This window comes from Choloepus didactylus, chromosome 13 (assembly GCF_015220235.1).
Source record: "Choloepus didactylus isolate mChoDid1 chromosome 13, mChoDid1.pri, whole genome shotgun sequence".
NCBI classification, from domain to species: Eukaryota; Metazoa; Chordata; class Mammalia; order Pilosa; family Megalonychidae; genus Choloepus; species Choloepus didactylus.
Genome location: NC_051319.1, coordinates 50,957,102 through 50,977,577, shown reverse-complemented (window position 1 = coordinate 50,977,577; position 20,476 = coordinate 50,957,102). Strand labels below are relative to the sequence as shown.

The 20,476-nt window shown below is 36.7% G+C and overlaps 2 protein-coding genes across 3 annotated transcripts in view; one reads left to right on the top strand and one right to left on the bottom strand.

Annotated features, from left to right (window-relative positions):
• The window catches only part of CAMK4 (calcium/calmodulin dependent protein kinase IV), a 306,043-nt gene that overhangs the window by 80,740 nt on the left and 204,827 nt on the right, over positions 1 to 20,476 (bottom strand). The window lies entirely within an intron of this gene.
• On the top strand, positions 3,142 to 18,877 carry LOC119508362 (putative monooxygenase p33MONOX). Its single transcript, XM_037801995.1, has 3 exons — positions 3,142 to 3,267; positions 14,600 to 14,846; positions 18,387 to 18,877. Exons 1-3 carry the CDS (start codon positions 3,142 to 3,144, stop codon positions 18,875 to 18,877), a joined length of 864 nt encoding a protein of 287 aa, XP_037657923.1.

The window sequence follows — 20,476 nt, the reverse complement described above, 5'->3', positions numbered from 1 at the left end:
ATCAAATTCTAAAACATTCTATATAGTTGAAAGGTATAATTATTATATGAATATATCACAAAGCCACCTGCTTTAAGAATTGATATGAGAAATTATCTTGATGGTTACTATTTTTGAGATCCTAACAGCAATCCAGTAGCTCATTTAGTAATTAAAATACTTCATAGTGATGCTTCAGAAAATTATAATAGAAATAAACTTTGCTTACATGTATTGGTAGTGCAGAGATTCTCTATACTCTATGATAGCCATAAAGTCTCCTGCTCTTTTTAGAGAAAAGCGATCAAAGGATTTGTTATATTCTGTGACATTTCCTTGAAAGAGGATAGAAAGGTTCTATTTAAACTCTGAAGGCTTAAATATGTTGAAGTTATTTCAAACTCTTAAGTGGCCACAACTCACACAAACTTTAAGAAACATCAGTATTAATGGAATGTTAATTACTATTAAACAAAGATTTAGATTACAATAATTCTAGACAATCAAAGTTCTTTACAGGCAAGGACTTTTTAAGACCTCTTTGAATGAGAAACTTGAGAATCCTAGAAGTAGTCTAGACCTTAAGAGATTATTTTAGACAGGAATCTCAAACTTAAATGCCTCTAAAGGACAGGCAGATGGCATAATAGTGAAGTAGGCAAAACGTATATTTAAATGTTTCTATCTAGTAATTTTTAAATAGTATTTACTATGTGGCAGACACTTTTCTAAATGCTTCACCAAATATAAGAACCTTCATAACAATTCTATTATCCTTATTTTACATATAAAGAACAGCTGAGTTAAATAGCTGCTCAAGTCATACAGTTAGTAGCAACAGAACTGGGCTTTGAATCTGCATCGTCGGGCCTGGAATCTATGTTCTTAATCATTATACTGGGGAGAATGATGAGGTCTGTGGTAGATGGAGAGAGCCTATCTCACCCCAAAGCTTTTCACAATATTTGAGCAAACCTACATAGGCTGTAAATCCATGGAATTGCACAACACAAGCCATGAACCCTAAGTTAAACCATGGACTGTAATTAATAGTGCAATTACAAAACTGTGCTTTCATCAGTTGAAACCAATACACCACACCAATGCAAGAATGCAAGGTGTTAATAAAAGGGTGGTATAGGGTAATCCTGTATTTTATGCATGATTCTCTAATACATAAGCTTTCTTCTTAGTGATTTAACAATTTACTTTGAAAGATTTGATGTTAAGAGTGGAAGAACATCCTGTAATCAGGCCAAAAAGATTTCTGGACAGAAACTTGAGAGTACCAAGCTTCTCCCATATGGGAGAAAAACAGATATTGGAGATGCCTCTTTTGAGAAGAAGGAAAAATAAGGTAAGAGAAAGCACCGAAGAGAGAATTTGGCAGTCACTCACTAATTCTGCCTCTATTCCCATTAAAAGAAAAGTAGTTTTTGCCCAATTCTCTCAAGGCTACAGGAACCCTGCTTTCTGGGATGCAGAAGGAATAGTTTTGCATGACTTGGGCTCATTATAAAGGAATTGTGGTTCCCACAATTTTCACCACCAAAGAACCCTTTTATTAGTCCCCACTCCATCAATTCCATATTAAGAGTGTCTATAGTACAACATTTACTAAATAATAAATAACCAACCTATTTCCATTTTTAAACAGTAACATACAACTCAGTACCCAATAGAATGTCTGCACTCTCCCTGGCTACCAGCCAGAACATGCCAGAACTATGACCCTAAAATGACAACATGTAAGCCAAATCAAATTGGATTGGAGTTTTTGTTGACTGGTGCAACATCCTTAAGGCATGTGTGTGATTTCCATAAAACATATTGAAGTACTGAAAACTGCACTGTAGCCCTTAACTAGTGTCCTCCTGTGAATCGAAGATCTGAGAATGCCAAACTGGGTATCAGGACACAGTAGGGCAGGCATTTGGAAAATAAGACAGCTTCATTTTTTTTTTTTATATGTTCTCACAGTTTTTTAATAATTAGAATGAACAAACTCATAGAATCAGAATATAGAATATAGGCTACCAGGGGACAGGGTGCAGATAGTGAATGGGCAGCTAAGGCTTAAAATGTACCGAGTTCCGATTTGGAATGATGGACATGTTTTGGTAATGGATGACAGTTACGGTAGCACAACATTATGAATGTAATTCACAACACTGATATATACATCAAGACAGCTTCATTGTGTCCTACATATCAACAGCTGGGTATGAACTCTGGTGAAGCTTTATATTCTTTCTTGGGTGAAATAATCTCAACTTATTTTCACAGTGAAATTTTTGGGTAATAAGAAGGATGACTATATTGTTATCGCCCATCTGTGAAATTTACTTTTTCAAACTCAGGTATATAAACATACATTTTAATATACCATCTTGTCTTATGAATATTTATGCAATACTATCTTTTATTTTCATTTGGCCACAAACATGTCACAGCATTTTGTTATTAACATTGCTTATGTGAGATCTGAATCATTTTCAGTATTGCAACATCCAATGAGAGCAGTAATATATAAAACCAGAAAAGGGAAAGGTTAGATATAACTTTTTAAAGGAAATCTGGAGTACTTAAAAATAATTTTGTTATGGATTTTCAAGTACTTTGTACATGAATACAAGATGTTTTAATGATTCAGGGATTAAAAATACAAAAATTTCTATCATTACATGAAACTCCACATTAGTCTTTAAATTTTCCAGTATTGCCAAGTCAGGTTAAATGACAATGTAAATATAAATCTATTCTTTTAGAATTCATATGGGGAGATTCAGTGTTAAAACTCCTGAGGGGATATTAGGGTTGAAATGTAATATGAAACTAAATTTGATGCATTTCCATATATTGCCCATCCCATGAAAATTTCATGTGAATATATATGCTTGTGATACTTATGGGGAGCAATATTTTAATCATAAGCAAAGCTAATAAGTTATTTAATATACTCCAAAATACCAAAGGATTATGTTTATACTGTATTGTTTATACTTGTTATAACAAACATGTTAATAATCCCTTTAATCTATCTTTCTCAGCATTCCTGATACTTAAAAAGAATTTGAATGAATGGATGAAGAAAGTCCAGAATTCTGCCAAGCTGAGCTCTTTTGGTCTATCTGCTGCTAGACTTAATTTGGAGGTAAAACAATGCCTCTGTTTTACAAGGTGCAGGCAGAGCAGTTTAGCAGTTTAGTTTGCATTTTGAAAGCCAAGGGAGCTGCTGTGTCTGAAAGTCACCTTGTCTTCAGCAGGCTCTGGAACCAAGTGTGCAAGGTGAGACAATCTGAATAATCAGTCCACAAGGGCTGCATCATATTTTCTGACCCTGCAGAACTGACATAAAAGGGCAACTACTTCTAAGGAAATACAATAATGGAATGGAGTTTCAATTCAACTCAGAATAATTGAATAAGCCTACCCAATTTCGTACTATTGATTCACATCAGTAATGTTCAAATTTGGATGCTTCCATCATTCCAGGTATTGACAAAGTTACAGAGCTAAGCATACCTGGAAGAGTTACACCTGCGGTAATATTATTCCTACCTACTCTTGCCCTAAAAAGATTGAAGTGTGCATTTGCACATATTCTTAATTTATTTGTGACACAATTAATTTTTTAATTACAGCATGTAGTGATACTCTTTTGTTATGTCAAATAACAATCCAAATCCAAGAGTAAAAAGCAGGAACACCTAAACAGGCTCACCTGCTGCAATGTACCAGTGACTTTAAAATCCAAGTGACTTTTTTCCCACTGTGTGGCTTTCTAATGGATTTCACTTGTCTTGTTTCCATACTAGCTCCTGCATTTCTGCAGTGCTTGGGCCTCTGTAAGCTCATCTGTGTCTCTGGGTTTGGGCCCAATACAGTGTGTAGTACTGTAGACTCAAATGGACTTGTCTGTAATTTGGGGTTCTACTCCTGGTTCTGCCATAAACCACTGTGTGATCTTGAGACAGTTACTTGCCCTCTCTGAGTCTCAGTTTTCTCATATATGAAATAGACATAAGATGAATAGCTTTTTAAGGGTAAAGATTAAATGAAAGATTACATAAAGCTTTTAGCTGAAGCTTGATCCACAGCATGTGCTTCATAACTCTTGATCATAATGGCTGGTGTTATCATTATTGAGATTGTTATGGTTCAATCTTGGTCATTTCCATTTCAGTTACATATTCCTCCCAAGATTCTATCTTCTTTTAGTTTTCTGGTAGAACAGAGCACAAGCATTTAGTCCTTTTACTGAGTAGCCCATCATACAGCTAAACAGAAGATACAAACATTATAAATCAGTGGACAAAAAGGCTCTTCTTCAGTGATATTCAACTTACAATAGATGGCATTTCTGGAATTTGTATGATCCAGAGCCATTATTAGCTTTGAGAGCACCTAAGTTTCTGTAACAGCAATCTCACAGGCAAAAGTTAGGAAGGTAATTTAAAGCTAGATTCTGCGGTTCTGGAGAGCTTCCAATATTCAAGGGAACATTTCAAATGATAAATCACACAGAAGGTCAGAATCTACGGCACATTTAACACAATTCATAGAAATGTAAATGTTTCAAGGTTAAACTTAAAGTAAAAACCAAGACTAGCATGCCAAGTGTATTTATGAGAGACTATGTTTTTCAAAGTGGATTTTTCCCTATACCTCCCAACATGTCAAGTTCTCTGAAATTAGATATCTTTGCCAAAATGTAGAAAAATATGCCATGTCCATTTATTTAAGTTTAAAAAAGCCATTGTATTCTACCAAAAGTGCTCTCCTGCAGAGTTAGATTCATATTATCATTTTTTATTAGAGCACTCTAGGTTTACAGAAAAATCATACAGATAGTGTAGAGTTCCCATATACTCCAATCATACACACAGTTTTCCCTATTATTAATTTTTTGCATTAGTATGGTAACTTTGTTACAACTGACAAAACAATATTATTTTAATTATACTATTAACTATGGTCCATAGTTTACATTAGGGTTCACTCTATATTGCACAGGTCTATAGTCTTTAACATTTTTAAAATTCTGGTGACATATATAAAACCTTAAGTTTCCCATTTTATCCACTTCCAGTTATACAATTCAGTAGTGTTAATTACATTCATAATGTTTTGCCGCCACCACCACCATCCATTACCAAATGTTTTCATGCTTGATGGTATGACGCTTCTGTTTGGGGAGATGGAAAACATCATTTTTGAAAATAATATGATTTAACAGTTTCTTGAATTACTAAAATTCTTTGGAGTCCTATTGTCTTTTAGAAATCGTGGATTTAAGGCTTGCTCTAAAATCTTCCCAGCACTCAAAATGCTGGGATCTTAAATAAATTTTTGTAAATAATTGGATTCAAGTCGAAGAATATATATTGTGCCTATTACGTCCTATGAATAAAAACTCATGTATGGTGTGTGTGTAGTGGGGAAGGCAGAGGAAAGAGGTGATAGAAATGAATAAACCATTATCTCTAATCTGGAGATAACCTACCATAGGAGACAGTCCATGTACAACTAACCATAACACGCCACTGGTGAGTGTTACACATAAGGGAGAAAGTGAAGTTGAAATTCTGTACCTATATCTGTGAGAAAGAGAATAAAACAAAACAAAAACAAAAATGTGCACTTAGATCAGAATTCACGATAGGTGACAGGAGTGAGTATGGCCTTGGATTAGGGATAGCTCTTTGCAGAATGTTCTCTAAGAAATCAGCCAGAAAATTATAGAAACCAAAATAGCTCGTTCAATCTGTTTTCATTTAAAGAGATATGTGCAGAGAATTATCACAGGACTGCTTAAGTTAAGGCACTTTTGAACAGATTGAAATTTAAAAGACCCAGAATCCCAAAGGCCAACAAGGAAGCCTTCTGCAGATTGTCTTTAGGATGGGCAAGTCTAGATGGGGATTTTTAACAATCTGTGTTCCATTGGCCATATGACCTTGCAAAAGTCAGTCTCTCCAAGCTTCAGTTTACAATCGTAAGATAGGGAAAACACTGCTTTCCTCAAAGGGAAAAAGCTGTGAAATACTGGCAGGTACCTGTTCACGTGACTGAAATTCAGGGATAAAGGATCCTTAGACCTAAAAGGGAAATATCAAGTGAATGTCAGGTTTCTACAAGCCAACTATCAGCGCAAGGAGACCACAGAGTAATGTGAAGGTTGGAACAAAAATAACAGGATGAACTTAAGAATTATTCCATCAGAGTCCAAAATAAAAATCCTACTGAAAACTTAATAGCATTAAATTAATTTGGGAAGAAATGACATCTCTAAAATATTTAGCCTCTAAGAATATGCTATGAATCTTCCTTTTAAATATATTTTATGTCTCTTGGTAAATGTTGCAATTTTATTCATGCAGGTAAATAAAACGAATGCAGGTCCCATTCTTTCGTGATCATTTATTTTTAGCTATTTGGTATTTTTAGCATTATTATAGATGGACATCCTTTTTCCTATTTTATTTTCTAAATTATTTTTCCTGGTATATGGGCTCAATATTGATATATACATCCATACTAAATATATATTTATATGTTTGACCATAATACTTTTTCATTAATTCCAAGAGCCAGTGGATTCTCTGTTTTTCAAACAATACAATCATATCATCTGCAAATAGCTATTATTCTATTTTATCCTTTCCTATTTCATTCTATTTCAATCTTATCTTATTGACTTTATATAGCAGAATAATGTTAATTTAATAGTGGTTATAGAGGCATTTTTGTCACATCTTTCATATTACTAAAGATGGTGGTGTTTGGAGTTGATTTAAAATAATCTCTATCTTATTAATGTACTGTGGTTTGTGGTGGTGCCACTGGTGAGAAACTGGGAGGTGGTGAAAGCGCAGGGGAGTGTTACAGTGTAAGCCTAAGTGGATACATTTTTAGGTTCAGATGTGTTTGGTGAATACTTTGGCAGCCATCCAGAGTCTATCTGTATGAAGAACTAATATCTGCCCAAGGAGAGAGTCAGGTAAATAAGCTGGGCTGAGTAACAAAGCTTGAGGCTTTTGAGGTGACAGTCTCAGTTACTTGTTTATCCCTGTACCTGACTGCACAGACCAAAGTCTGACTAAGAGCAAGAGAGTTGTTTCAAATATGAGAAGCAGTTTTCATTCAATGTTACAAATTTTCTTCAAAAACAGATTCTAAAAATTTTGGTATAAAGTGCTCTCACTATCATGAGTTTTGGAGGTACTTTGTGATTGACCATTATAATAATTATTTAGATGTATTCCTTTTTTATTTCTAAGTTATTATTTTTATTTTATGTAACTTTTTATACTTTTCTTCTTTAATTTTTTTCAATTTTTGAAAAATACATAAAGTCTGTTTTTGTTTACCCTTTTTTTTTTTCCTCTAGTGATTTAGAAAATATGTATGTTTTTGAAGTATATGGGTGGTGTGGTGGATTGAATTATGTACCCCAATTTAGACATGTCCTTAATCTTACTCCATATTTTTGTGGGTGTGAACCCACTGTAAATAGGACCTCTTGGAGATGTTATTTTTAGTTAAGGTGTGGCCCAAATGAATGAAGGTGGGTCCTAATCTTAATTACTGGAGGCCTTATAGACAGCTAGAAGCTGGATGCCAGCAGGAAACCAGAAAGACAGACACAAGAAAGGGGAGTACATTGCCATGTAACAGGAAAGCCAAGGAACCCCAAGGATTGCTGGCAGCCAATACCAGAATGCTACAGTCTTTGGGAAGAAAGCAAGCCTTGCTGATATCTTAATGATGGATTTCTGGCTTCTAAAGCCTTGAGCCAATAAATTCCTATTACTAAGCTGAAGCCATTTTGTGGTATTTGGATAGAAACTAGGAAAACCAAAGCAGGTGGTGAGGTTTTATGTTAAAAAAGTACTTGAGAGGAATGGAGAAGATGACAGCATAGAGAGGAGCAGAAGTTAGTTAGCCCCCCCAGAGCAACTAATAAACAACAAGGAACAACTAGTAAACGATCTGGAATAACTGCTGGAGGATTATGGGGACTGTCCACACATCGTGCAACAATCTGGATTGGGAGAAATGCCTGAGATTGCAGCATAAAATCTGTAAGTAAAAACTGTGGACCCAAGCCAGGAGCCCCCTCCCCCCATGGCAATACAAACTTCAAAGCCTCGTGGTGCTAGAGAGCAGCATTCTCTGAATAAGTGAATATACCTCAGCCCAGTTCCAACTGGGGTTTTAATTGGCAAATGTGGACTGATCAATGTGAGCTGCAAATTCTGAATAAGCAGACAGAGGCTTTTAGTGATGACTGACCTCGAAGAGCCAGGGGACGTATCTGTCTCGGGATGGGGAGCCCAAAGAATCGGGTGCTATCTCTGGCCAATGGATGAATCTGGGGGCCAAAGACTGACCCTGAAAGGAGGCTTTCAGTCCCTTTTTCTCTCTCTGTCAACCTGGGCGGCTCAGTGGAGAACGCCTCAGCTGTTTTCAGCTCACAGTGCTCTGCAGTAGAGAAAGCCTCACCATTTCAAACTCGCAACACTCTGACCCAGACAAGGGTGGAGATAGCAGAGTCAGAGAAACAAAGAAACTATTTATATGCAAATGACCTCTCCCTAGGGGGCATATCTTCCCAAGAGGAAAGAGGTGGTGCCAAGCTCTATTACCCGCCTTGGGGAAAACAGCCATGGGCCACACTTCTTTACACCAGTCTGGAGTGACAGGCTGACAGGCACCACCTGCTGGGCAGAAAAGCACAGAGTGTGTCAATCCTCTAAGACACGCCATCAGGGAAACCAGATACTGAATATTTCTTCCTTCTGGGACCTGAGCCTGTTCTGGTCTAGGAAAACCTGATTGGGGTAACCAAGGAAACCAGATGCCTAGACAACAGAAAAGTACAATCTACGCTAAGAAAAACAAAGTTATGGCCAAGTCAAAGGAACAAACTTATACTTCAACTGAGATATAGGAATTGAAACAACTAATAATAAGACAATTCAAAAAGTTTAGGGAAGATGTGGAAAAAGAGATAAAGGCTATAAAGAATACACTGGGCATACATAAGGGAGAAATCGAAAGTTCGAAAAAACAAATGGCAGAATCTATGGAAATGAAAGGCACAAGAGACAAAATACACAATGGAAACTTACAACAGCAAATCTCAAGAGGCAGAAGAAAACACTCAGGAACTGGAGAACAAGGACCTGAAAGCTACACACAAAAGAACAGATAGAGAAAAGAATGGAAAAATATGAACAACGTCTCTAGGAACTTAAGAACAAAATGAAATGCAGGAATGTATGTGTTGTGGGTGTCCCAGGAGAAGAAAAGGAAAAAGGGGCAGAAGCAATAATAGAGGAAATAATCAATGAAAATTTCCCATCTCTTATGAAAGACATAAAATTACAGAGCCAAAAAGTGCAGCATACCCCAAACAGAATGGATCTGATTAGGCCTATGCCAAGACACTTAATAATCAGATTATCAAATGTCAAAGACAAAGAGAGAATCCTGAAAGCAGCAAGAGAAAAGCGATCCATCACATACAAAGGAAGCTTGATAAGACTATGTGCGGATTTCTCAGCAGAAACCATGGAGGCAAGAAGGAAGTGGTGTGACATATTTGATACTAAAAGAGAAAAACCACCAACCAAAAATCCTGTATCCAGCAAAACTGTTCTTCAAATATAGGGAGAGTTCAAAATATTCTGTGACAAACAGACAATGACAGAGTTTGTGAACAAGATACCTGTGCTACAGGAAATACTAAAGGAAGCACTATAGACAGATAGGAAAAGACAGGAGTGAGAGGTTTGGAACACAATTTTGGGTGATGGTAGCACAGCAATGTAAGCACACTGAACAAAGATAACTATGAGTATGGTTGAAAGAGGAAGGTTAGGAACATGTGGACACTAGATGGAAAGAGGAAAGATAAAGACTCAGACTGTATAACTCAGTGAAACCTATGTTCAACAACTGTGATAAAACGTACAAACATGTTTTTTCATGAGGGAGAACAAATGAAGGTCAACCTTGCAAGGTATTAAAATTAGGCAGGTATTGGGGGAAAATACAATCAATGTAAACTAGAGACTACAGTCAACAGAAACATTGTATTATGATTCCTTTAATGTAACAAAGGCAATATACCAAGGCTAAATGCATATAAGAGGGGGGCATAAGGGAGGGGTATGGGACTCTTGGCATTGGTAATGTTGTCTAACTCTTTATTCTACTTTAGTTTAAGGTTATTTTTCCTTTTGCTGCTTCCTAGCTGTCATTTTCTTTTCTCTTTCTTTTTTCTTTTTCTTTTGTCTCTCTACCTTCTTTGACTCTTCCTCCTGCTTTGTGGAAGAAATGGAGATCTCCTTATATAGATAGTGGTGAGGGTGGTGAACACATAAATATGTGACTATACAGGGAACCAGCGATTGTTTACTTAGGATGGAATGGATGGCGTGAGAACAAGGTCATCTCAAAAAAAAAAAAAAAAAAAAAAATGGGTCAAAGAAACCTTGAGGGCAACATACTGAGTGAAATAAGCCAGACACATAAAGACAAATATTGCAGGGTCTCACTGATATGAACTAATTATAATATGATATGTGAACTCATAGATGTGAAATGTAAGTTACCAGGATATAGAATGAGGCTAAAGAATGGGGAGCAGTTGCTTATTATAAGCAGAATGTCCAACTAGGTTGAACTTTAATGTTTGGAAATGAACAGAGGTGATGATAGCACGTCGTGAGAATAACTAACAGTGCTGAATGGTGCATGAATGTGGTGGAAAGGGAAAGCTCATAGTCATGTATGTCACCAGAAGGAAAGCTGGAAGTTAAAAGATGGGAATATATAAAACAGTGAACCTTGTGGTAGGCAACGTCCGTGATTAACTGTACAAATATTAGAAATCTCTTTCAGGAATTGAACAAATGTATGACACTACAACTAGAAGTTAATAATAGAGGGGCATATAGGGAAAAAACTATACCTATTGCAAACTACATACTACAGTTAGTAGTATTTTAACATTCTTTCATCAACATTAACAAATGTACTATACCAATACTATGAGTCAACAGTGGAGGGGGGGGTGATTAGGGATATGGAAGGATTTGAGTTTCCTTTTTTTGTCTTTATTTCTTTTCTGGAGTAATGAAAATGTTCTAAAAATCGAAAAAAAAATAATTGTAGTGATGGATGCACAGCTGTATGATGGTACCGGGGGACAACTGATTGTACCTTTTGGATCTCTGGATAATTGTATGGTATGTGAACAATCACAATAAAAAAAAGTGTGATACAAAAAATACTTGATACCATATTTTCTATTTATCAATACCAAGAATGAAACAAAATCTATTGGTTTCATTCTTCTCTAGGTAAGACACATCATTTGGAACACTTCTCTGCTTTTATTGCTGTTTGGAGATTTTGAAAATTAAGCATTTTTTTTTTTTTTACATTGTGAGTTTTCTTTTTAACAAATATTTGACAATTGTATTCAGTTTTATAATAATATTTATAATTTTATAGCTTTAGTTCCATTTTAAATTTGTTTTAATGATTGCCTCCAAACCTTTTATATGACAATTTTCCCATTTAAAATATTATTTTTATGTGTCTGCTAGTCAGCTGAAATGTATCATTAAAACATACATTTTCCCCTGGAAAAGTTAATGGCAGGTAGATTTTCTGAATACTTGCATATTACAGATATCTTAGAATGTTTGTTGACTTTACAGATGAATGGCTATTTAGTGGATTACAGAATTCATGCATTACAGCAATTTTTTCCTCTATAGATACTACTTGTTCTATAAGAAATAACAATAATATTGATTAGATAGGTCTGGGGCTGGTTTGATTTTTATTTTTCCTTTCAGTATATGTTATCTCTTACTGGCATTATTTATATATGTTGTCTTAATTTTTTAAAATATTAAAAATATACAGGGTATATCTGGGTGTTTATCTCCTTTATTCATTTTTGACTAAAGCTGAATGATCCATGGACTTTTTTTAGCATGAGGAAATTTTCTTTTATTATATCCTATCATCTGTTTTATAAATTGTTCGTCTCATCTTCAAGAAAACTAGTTTCCTTAGACTGAATATTTCTGTTTCTTATATCTACTATCAACTCTCATATTGTTTTTATCTTTTTTTACTTTTGCTTCTGCATTTGGAAAAGCTTACTGAATTTGGCTTCTGTTTTAGTTTCCTGGTTGCTAAAATAAATACCATACAATGGGTTGACCTAACAACAGGAATTTATTGGCTCACGGTTAAAGAGGCTGGAAGGCTTGATGCCTCGTGGAGTCAGTGTCTTCTAGCTGGCTGGCAATCTTTGGGGTCCCTTGGCCTTTCCATCACATGACAATGTACAAGGCAGAATCTTCTCCTTTCTCTTCCGGGTTCCACTGACTTCCAGCTTCTTGCCTCTCCCATGGCTTCTCCTTCTGTGTCTAATTTCTTTGCTTATAAGGACTTCAACCATATCGGATTAAGGTGCACTTTAATTCAGTTTGGGGACATCTTAACTACTAACATCTTCAAATGTCCTATTTATAGAAGAGTTCACACCCACAGGACCAGGGGTTGGGACCGAGGATGCCTTTTGTGGGGACATGATTCAATCCCCCCAATTATCTACAACTTCAATTGTGCACTTTACTATTTCTAACTCAGATTTTAATTTTTCTCTTTTTTCCCTGCAACGTTTTGTTATTGCGTCAAGCTTCCTTAACATCTGTGCCAATACCTAAGCAGAGCTTTCTTTTTATTTCAAGCTGGTGACTTACTAAGAACTTGTTCAACATTCAACTTGATTTAATGTCAAAATACACTGGATTAAAAAACAAAAGCAGATGCATTCAAAAGGCTTCTTCCATTTCCTTCTTACATGTTTTCCTAAAAGTATGCTTTTACTCTATTTCTTGAGGATACTTGCTCCTTCTACTGTATTTTAGAATCTTTTAATGGGCCCATTTTTTTTTAAATCTTCTTTACCAAAACTTATTTAAAAAGGGGTTGATCCAAGTCTGACTTTTGACAGTAAATAAGAAAAGTGGATTCACCTTTGTGATCAACACCATAGATCTCTTGATTCTATACTGAAGACACAACGAAGCCAGGCTAGCTGTTTCCATCATGTAGCAATTTTCTAGCCGTTGTGGTTTTGCTGCACAGCATAGGAGTAATCTGTTCCTTCTATCTGATATCTGTGAGGAATTTATTTCTGAATAATTTAGAGCGCTCTGTTGTCTTGTCTTGCCTGGAACATTACATAAGAATCAACAGCTCCTAGAGCTGGTACTTCTATTGATACTGCCGCCCTTAGCTGGGCCTACAACCACTGTCTTTTTCCAGGGTCCCCTATTTACACTTGAGCATTTACAGGGCTTCCAGATCAAGTTGAGCTACGGTTAGGAAGGAAGGAGATGAAACACACTTTGTTCTCAGGAAAAGCCGCTCACGTGAAATAAGAAGGTGGCTGCTAGCTCGTAATTGGCTGTGGTCTTGTGTCTGTATCATAAAGACTCTCAGTAGATGTGGGTGGAAACACCCTAGCCTTCTTTTGCTTAGTCTTTCTATCTTGTCTTAGGACCTAGCTACACTTTGTTAAATGATGTTTCCTTCTAGGTTTTGGAAGCTTCTTGACAAACAGTTCATGTTCCAAGAAGCACTGAACCTTTGAAATATTTTCTGTGTTTCAGTCACTATATAATAAAACATCTGAGAAATGAAAATTAAACACCATTTGATAGTTGCTTTCTTAACCTGGAAATGTAGACACATCTGTTTTACATGATACTACTGATTCCTGGGACGCAGATGTCAAGGTATTTGGGGACAAATCTGGGATTAGTCCTGGTTCTCCTGACTTCTAGACTGGGACTTACAGGTTTCATATTCTATAGCAGACCCTTCTGAGGATCAATCATATTCTAACTCTACAATATGTATGAAATAATAAACAGGCATTTTAGCAAAATAAAGAAATAACTGAAATATATTCAATTTGGTATTTCCATTGAATTATACGTTTCTCATTTATTAGGGAGGCAAAATATATTGTAAAACTCTTGCAGAATTTGTACCTGAATTATTTAATAATGATAAAATCAAAATTCCAGGGTCAAGAAGTGCAGATAACAGAATACTATTACAATGTTGCCTGAAAGCTCTATTTCTGACACAGAAATACAAAATATTCTACCTGGCTATTGTGGAGAACTTTTCATCTCTTCAACATTACTCCTGAATTAGGCATTCCTAAAATAAAAATTCATTTTCATGGGCCAAAGACATCATAAGTAGTAGATATACATTGCTCCAATAATACAAAATTAAATTGAATTTGGTTCCCTAAAGGCAGGAAATGCTTCAAGCTTTTTAGAAGACAACTATTACTATAGAGCAAGGAAATAAAGTTCAAAGTCTCCCTTATCCCCCATCCTCCAAAAAACAATCAACAAAAGAACAACATAGAAATAGATGCTGAGAGCCTGACCTTAGTAACTCTACCATCCTTGGAAAGAAACAGACATACAAATAAAAGGATCACTGTTCACCTTCAAACCGTGAAACTGATATTTCCCACACAATCTTTCTTTCTTTCAAGGTGGTCATTGTCAAAGAAATCTTTCCAGCTGAGGGTCCCTACCGACTGGCCCCCAGCAGGTGGAGGATGTTTCACATGAACTACATCTATACATGTAAATACGAGACTGCCCTCTTAGAGAGCCCATTGTGGATGGCAGAACTCTGCTCAGGATTTCAGCTTTTCAGAGCATTCAGTATTGGGGGACAGAATTCATGTATGTGCAATGTGGTGTCAGAGCAACAGAAAACACGACAAATTAGTCAGAGTAAGGTTTTTTGTTTTTTGTGTATTTTGCTTTTTTTAAAAACAAGGTATTGTGATAATGATAATATCTTTCCTTCATGGCCTATACACACACCTTCTTGGAACAGTAGGTATGTTTTAAAATGTAATAAAACTTGTTACCTTATTTAGAATGTTATGCCCTTATAGTCTGAATCCACACCACTTTCCTTTCTCTTTATTCACATTAAGCTTTGTAGATCATCTATAGAAATAGAAACAATGCCTGCCCCTCCTGACCTCAAAAGGACACTGTGAATGCTACTCTATTTTTACATTTTGTTTCCTTTCTTTGTGCTTTTCTTTCAGGTTGCCACCATTAACTGGGCCATAGTTCCTACTCTTGTTTGAAGCTATCCTATTCTCCTGCTCCAAGCTCAATGATTCTGTGAATCTCATTCCCCAGTTAACTAAAACCTGACGGAATAGCTGTGAATGAATTTCTAAAGACATACTCCAAAGACGTCAAACAAGAATCAAGTCACATCTACTCAGTAACTCGTGTCCCTGACACTTTAATTGGTTTTTGCACAAGTGCAGACACTCATCTCAGTCTTGGGGCATTTCATTCCAAGGAAGTTAACTTAGATGTTATTTTATTATCCTTTTCTTGCTGTTAATGTCTTCCAGGCAAGGACTGTGTCTTGCATTTTACCAGCTCTCCTCAGTGTAGAGTGAACACACTGTCATCCTGGTCTAGAGGCTTTGATTGGGCTTTGATTGGTCTTTTAAAATGTTTGTTATTTTTGTTGTTGCTCTCTTTATCATTTGTTCTCAGCTGGAGGGAAAGAAAAAGAAGAGCATAAAAGGAAAATAAATAACACATATGTAAAGGAAACAGGAATGCAAGAGAAAAGGGAAATCAGAGGAACCAAGAGAACAGGCAGAAGAGAGTGGAATTAAATCTCAGAGAGGAATTGGGTACAGAGGTGAGAAGAGGAAGAGAATGGAAACTGTTAAGTGTTAATAAAGGTGAGGAAGTTTGAGGAGATGATCTTATAGATCCTCTAAGTTGTGTTATTCTCTGCTCTAGATTATTTTTCATAATCTCCAAGTCTTAACTTATTCATTAATATTGGCAGTGAAGGTCCAAGGGGAATTCTGGGCTTAGCTGGTGCATTTTACTCATAGACTCACAAACCATATCTCTTCAGATGCTTTTCATCTTTTGACTGGACATTTTAATATCCTTTTAACTGCTCTCACTGCTTTTGGACTTGTCTGCCATCAGGATGATGGTCTCGTAGCAAAACCCCGACAGAATCACTTGTGAGCCCCTCAGACTAAACTTCCTGCTCTCTATTAATTCACAGTTCTTACTATATGTACTTTACCTCCTAGCCATGTCCGAGGACCATCAGTTCTCCAAATACAATAATGCTGTTTTGTGTCTTTGTACCTTTACTATTATGTTCTCTAAAACTTGTGGAAAGAAAGGAGTCTTCCTGGAATTATTTCACTTCCATACCAACTGCCCGTTAAACAACAATTTTTCTTTTGAAACCCAATCAGATATAACTTAGTTCTGGCAAGATTTTTCTGACTCTCTCTCTAAAAGTAGTCAACAACTTTCTTCCTCTCTGATGCATTCGAATCTGCTCAACACTTCAAATAGTGCACTTATGCCATCTTGAAGTCGTGTGTTTATGTGTATATCTGCGCTATAAACTGGCGAGCTTCTTGATCGCTATATCCTGGAATCTATTACCAGGCCTGATACATACCAAGGAGTGTTGAACTCAATTGTTGATGTAGCCCAACATTCACAAAACCCAGAAACAACAAAAGTCCTTTAGAATATCATCATGAACATAACATTTTGTGTGTGTTAATTTTAAACTTCCTAGATACATGCTCCAGAATTTATTGTGAACCTCCTGGGAATCAAAAGAGAAAAGGCCACTTAGGCAGAATTTGATAAACTTTTGATGTTATTATTATCATTGCTATTTATGATGATTATGATTATGATTTAATGAGAAAAAATTTTTTTAGGAATTGTTTTCAGATCATCAGTTTCCCAATGTTAAGCTATAATTTTCAGAAAATATATATATTTTTTGCTCCAAGTTTTTTTCAGATAACATATATATGCTTTGATTGAGCCATTAGTCTACTTTATTACTGTTTTTAAATCAAATATTATAACTGTTATTTCTTCTCTGGTAACTTTTAGTAAAAATACATAACCACATTTACGTTTTACTGATAAATTATCAGTTTCAGTGCTTTGAGTTTTGAATTAAAATTCACCTTCAAAAGACCAACCAGTGTTCAAATCTGAATAACAAGAGACCCAATCCTCCAAAAGAGAAATGCAAATACCAGAGGAACTGACAGATTTAAAACAAAACAAAATAAAAATAATTTTCTGTTACAGCCTCTCATTACTTAATTGAACTCTCAGAACTTTTTCATTGACAATAAGTGGCCCCGAGCAGGAACAATTTTCACAGAAACAAAGAACAAATGCCGTAAGCAAGCTTATTTTTAATAATTTTAAACCTCATTGTCCCTTGAAATGATACTTAATCCTGATTTAGCCGTGTGTGGGTGTGTGTTTGATATTCAGTGAAACTCGGTATTTAGAAATTTATAGGACCAGAATCTTTTTTTCTAGGAGTATGTCCTTTGTGATGTATTTAGATAGCTGGTAAATTATACAGCTCCTTCTGACCACAAAATCATTGTTAGAATACACTCAAAACTTTATTCAAGAAGACCAGTACCTTACTGCTTCAAGTAACAGGATTTACAACTTAAAGTGGAGAAATAATGAGAAACTGTTATTATCCTACAAGAGCTACCCAGCAGTTAGAGATTGCCAATGGTGTCACTTTTCTCCTCTGCCTTCCTCACCATGTGAGATATGTCTCTCTTCACAATTACAGGACGGCAAACGCAGTCCCCAGCATCATGCAGACCAACTATGCCCTTGTAAAAGAAAAATGACCTTTCCTCACTGGATCTCCTTTATTCAGGAGAAAAGTTTCCCAAAAATCACAGCCAGACTTCCCCCACAGAACCCACTCTCAGGATCAGGTCATATGCCCTTGTCCTAGCCATAAGAAAGGCTGAGAAAAGGAGGTCTGGCATTTTCTATCTTGATATATGGGCACTGCCAACAAGGCATAAGGGGCCAGGGTGGAAGTTGGCTTTAATATATTAAATAATGTAAAGTTAGATAATGAATATATTGTCATTAAAACTATACATGGATGATAACCAGTATATGGAAGGAGGGGAGCAGAGTGGCTCTGGTGGCTTTGCATTCTGTAATGAGCATCCCAGATGATTCTTTTGCACCTTGAGTTTTAAAATCACTACTGTGGGGGATCAGGGTTGGGCTGGTGGCTAGTGGCTCTCAGACAAGACAGATGCTTCCAGAGAGGGGCACTGTCAGGCTTCGATGCTTAACTAATACCTTTCCAGGACTGGTGTTAGTACAATTCCAGTTGCGCAATTCATCCTATTTAATGGTAAAATTGATGTTGGTTGGCTCATTTTCTGCATGTTGGCCAAGAGCAGAGCACAAGGACGGCTGAAAGACTTGGCAAACTAAAGCTACAGAATGGAGAGATAATAAAAGAAGAAAAGCAGCCTGCATCAACCCAGTCTACTCCAAGCAGCAACCCCTACTCTTCCCTTAAGCAGAAACCCAGAGGCTGGTTCATTTCTAGTTCTTCCACAGCTTTACCTGGCTCAAACCCTAGTATCATGGATTCTGGAAGTGGGGATAAGAACAGAAACTCATCAGAAAAATGGCACCTCTTTGGAAACAGATCCTTCCAGAAGTCTGATTCGGGAGGCTTTGCCACCCAGGCCTATAGAGGAGCTCAGAAGCCCTCTTCAGTGGAACTGATCCAAGTCCAGGTCACCAGCATGGCTGAGGACCAAGCAGTCTTCAAGCTGCCCAAGATGGACATGCCAGTAATGGAAGGGAAGAAACTGTCAGCATGGACCCATAAACTCAAACACCATGACTTGAATGAGCTCACACCCACTGGGCTCTAGAGTGCTTTCTATCCCAGGGACTCTGGATAGAGGGTGTCTTGTTCCCCAACCCCCATCCCATTTCTTGCCTTGACTCTGAAATAGGAAAGGTATATTTTTAAAAAATCTTTTAAACTGAGGCTAGAGCTGGAGACATAATTGGCTTTTGAGAAACATTAGTGCAAAGCTTGTTTTTGTTGTGTGGAAGAAGCCATTTGTACTGCTTTAGTCTGAAGTTAGACTAATTTCAGCAGTGATGAACTGGGGCCCTCATTACCTATTTTTATATCATTTACACTGGACAAGAAATTTAATTATTGCTTACTAGGTAAATAAGGTCTGTGAAGTTCCAAAACCCAGGATCCTTGATTCCTTTACCACTAGCAACTTGGGCACTGACAAAACGTGGAGTAGTGGTGCTCACTGCCAAGTTTAAACAACGCAGGCCCTCTTGACACTGTGCTGCACTGTGCCCTTTGTGGTGAGGGGACCTAAGAGCTGTTTAAAAACCAGACTCGGCAGGGACCCCTCTTTCTATTGTTGAAACTGGACTCTCCTGGTCTTTTTGGGAGACCTAATGGATCACTGCATCGTGCAGCCAGTGCTTCTTCACTTAGTACCTCTTGGGCCGGTGCTGTTGGAGGGATATTTCTCTTTGATGTGTCATACAGCAAACACTAGGTCTTATATATCCTTTCTTGCACTTTAAAGTGAGATTAATTTAACCCCAATTTGGCTGAAAACTTCCTAAAGGAAAAAATTAAGTGACTGAATGGATGTTTAAGCCTTTTTAAAGTCAAGAAGATGGTAAACAGATTACAGTCTTGAGGTTTGCTTGAAACTATTGTCATCCTATTTTGATTTTCTTTGTCAGCCCAGGAACTGAAACCATTTTTTTCTAGGGCATGGGGGAAATTTTCTATACAAAAGCATTTTCCCCCCAAATGAGCCTCATATCTTTATACACATACATACCTTATCGAGGAGAGGAAAGAGGGAAATTGCCTTCTTATTTCTTTCCACTGTTAAACCTTCAATCATTGTCTTGAGCCCCATCTCAAATACCTGCTATTTTATGTACTGGATATTACCCTGTCTACATAAAGAGCTGACCTTTCCATAGAGAGATCCAGGAGTCTAGGATGATCAGAACAATTAATTTATTTGTGTCTTCTGTTATGCTTGTTTCTTTTACTTGTTTTGACCATAAAAGTTCTTACTACTTAAAATATACATATATGTAAAATTTCCAAGCACAGTACTGGTTACCACATGCTGGAAGTAATTTATTTTAGTAATGCCTACTTGTTTTGATTTCATTGACCTCTAGAACCATTTTAAGCACTTCAGTAAAAGTGAAGAATGTCAGATCCCAGAGAAAGAATCTAACATACAGAAGGAATTTCTGACCCAGGGGCCCTGCAACTTATCTTATAGAAACCAGATGCACCATAAAATACAGGTTGAAGGCTGTTTTAGAAATTCCAGTCATGGTGGCGCCTCAACCCCCAAAAGGCAGGTAAAGTAAGATCAGATATGTCCATAAGATGAACGACCATAAGCATGCGGAAAAGGCCTGCTCCCTCCACATACACCTGCACTTCAAAGAAGAGTAGTGAG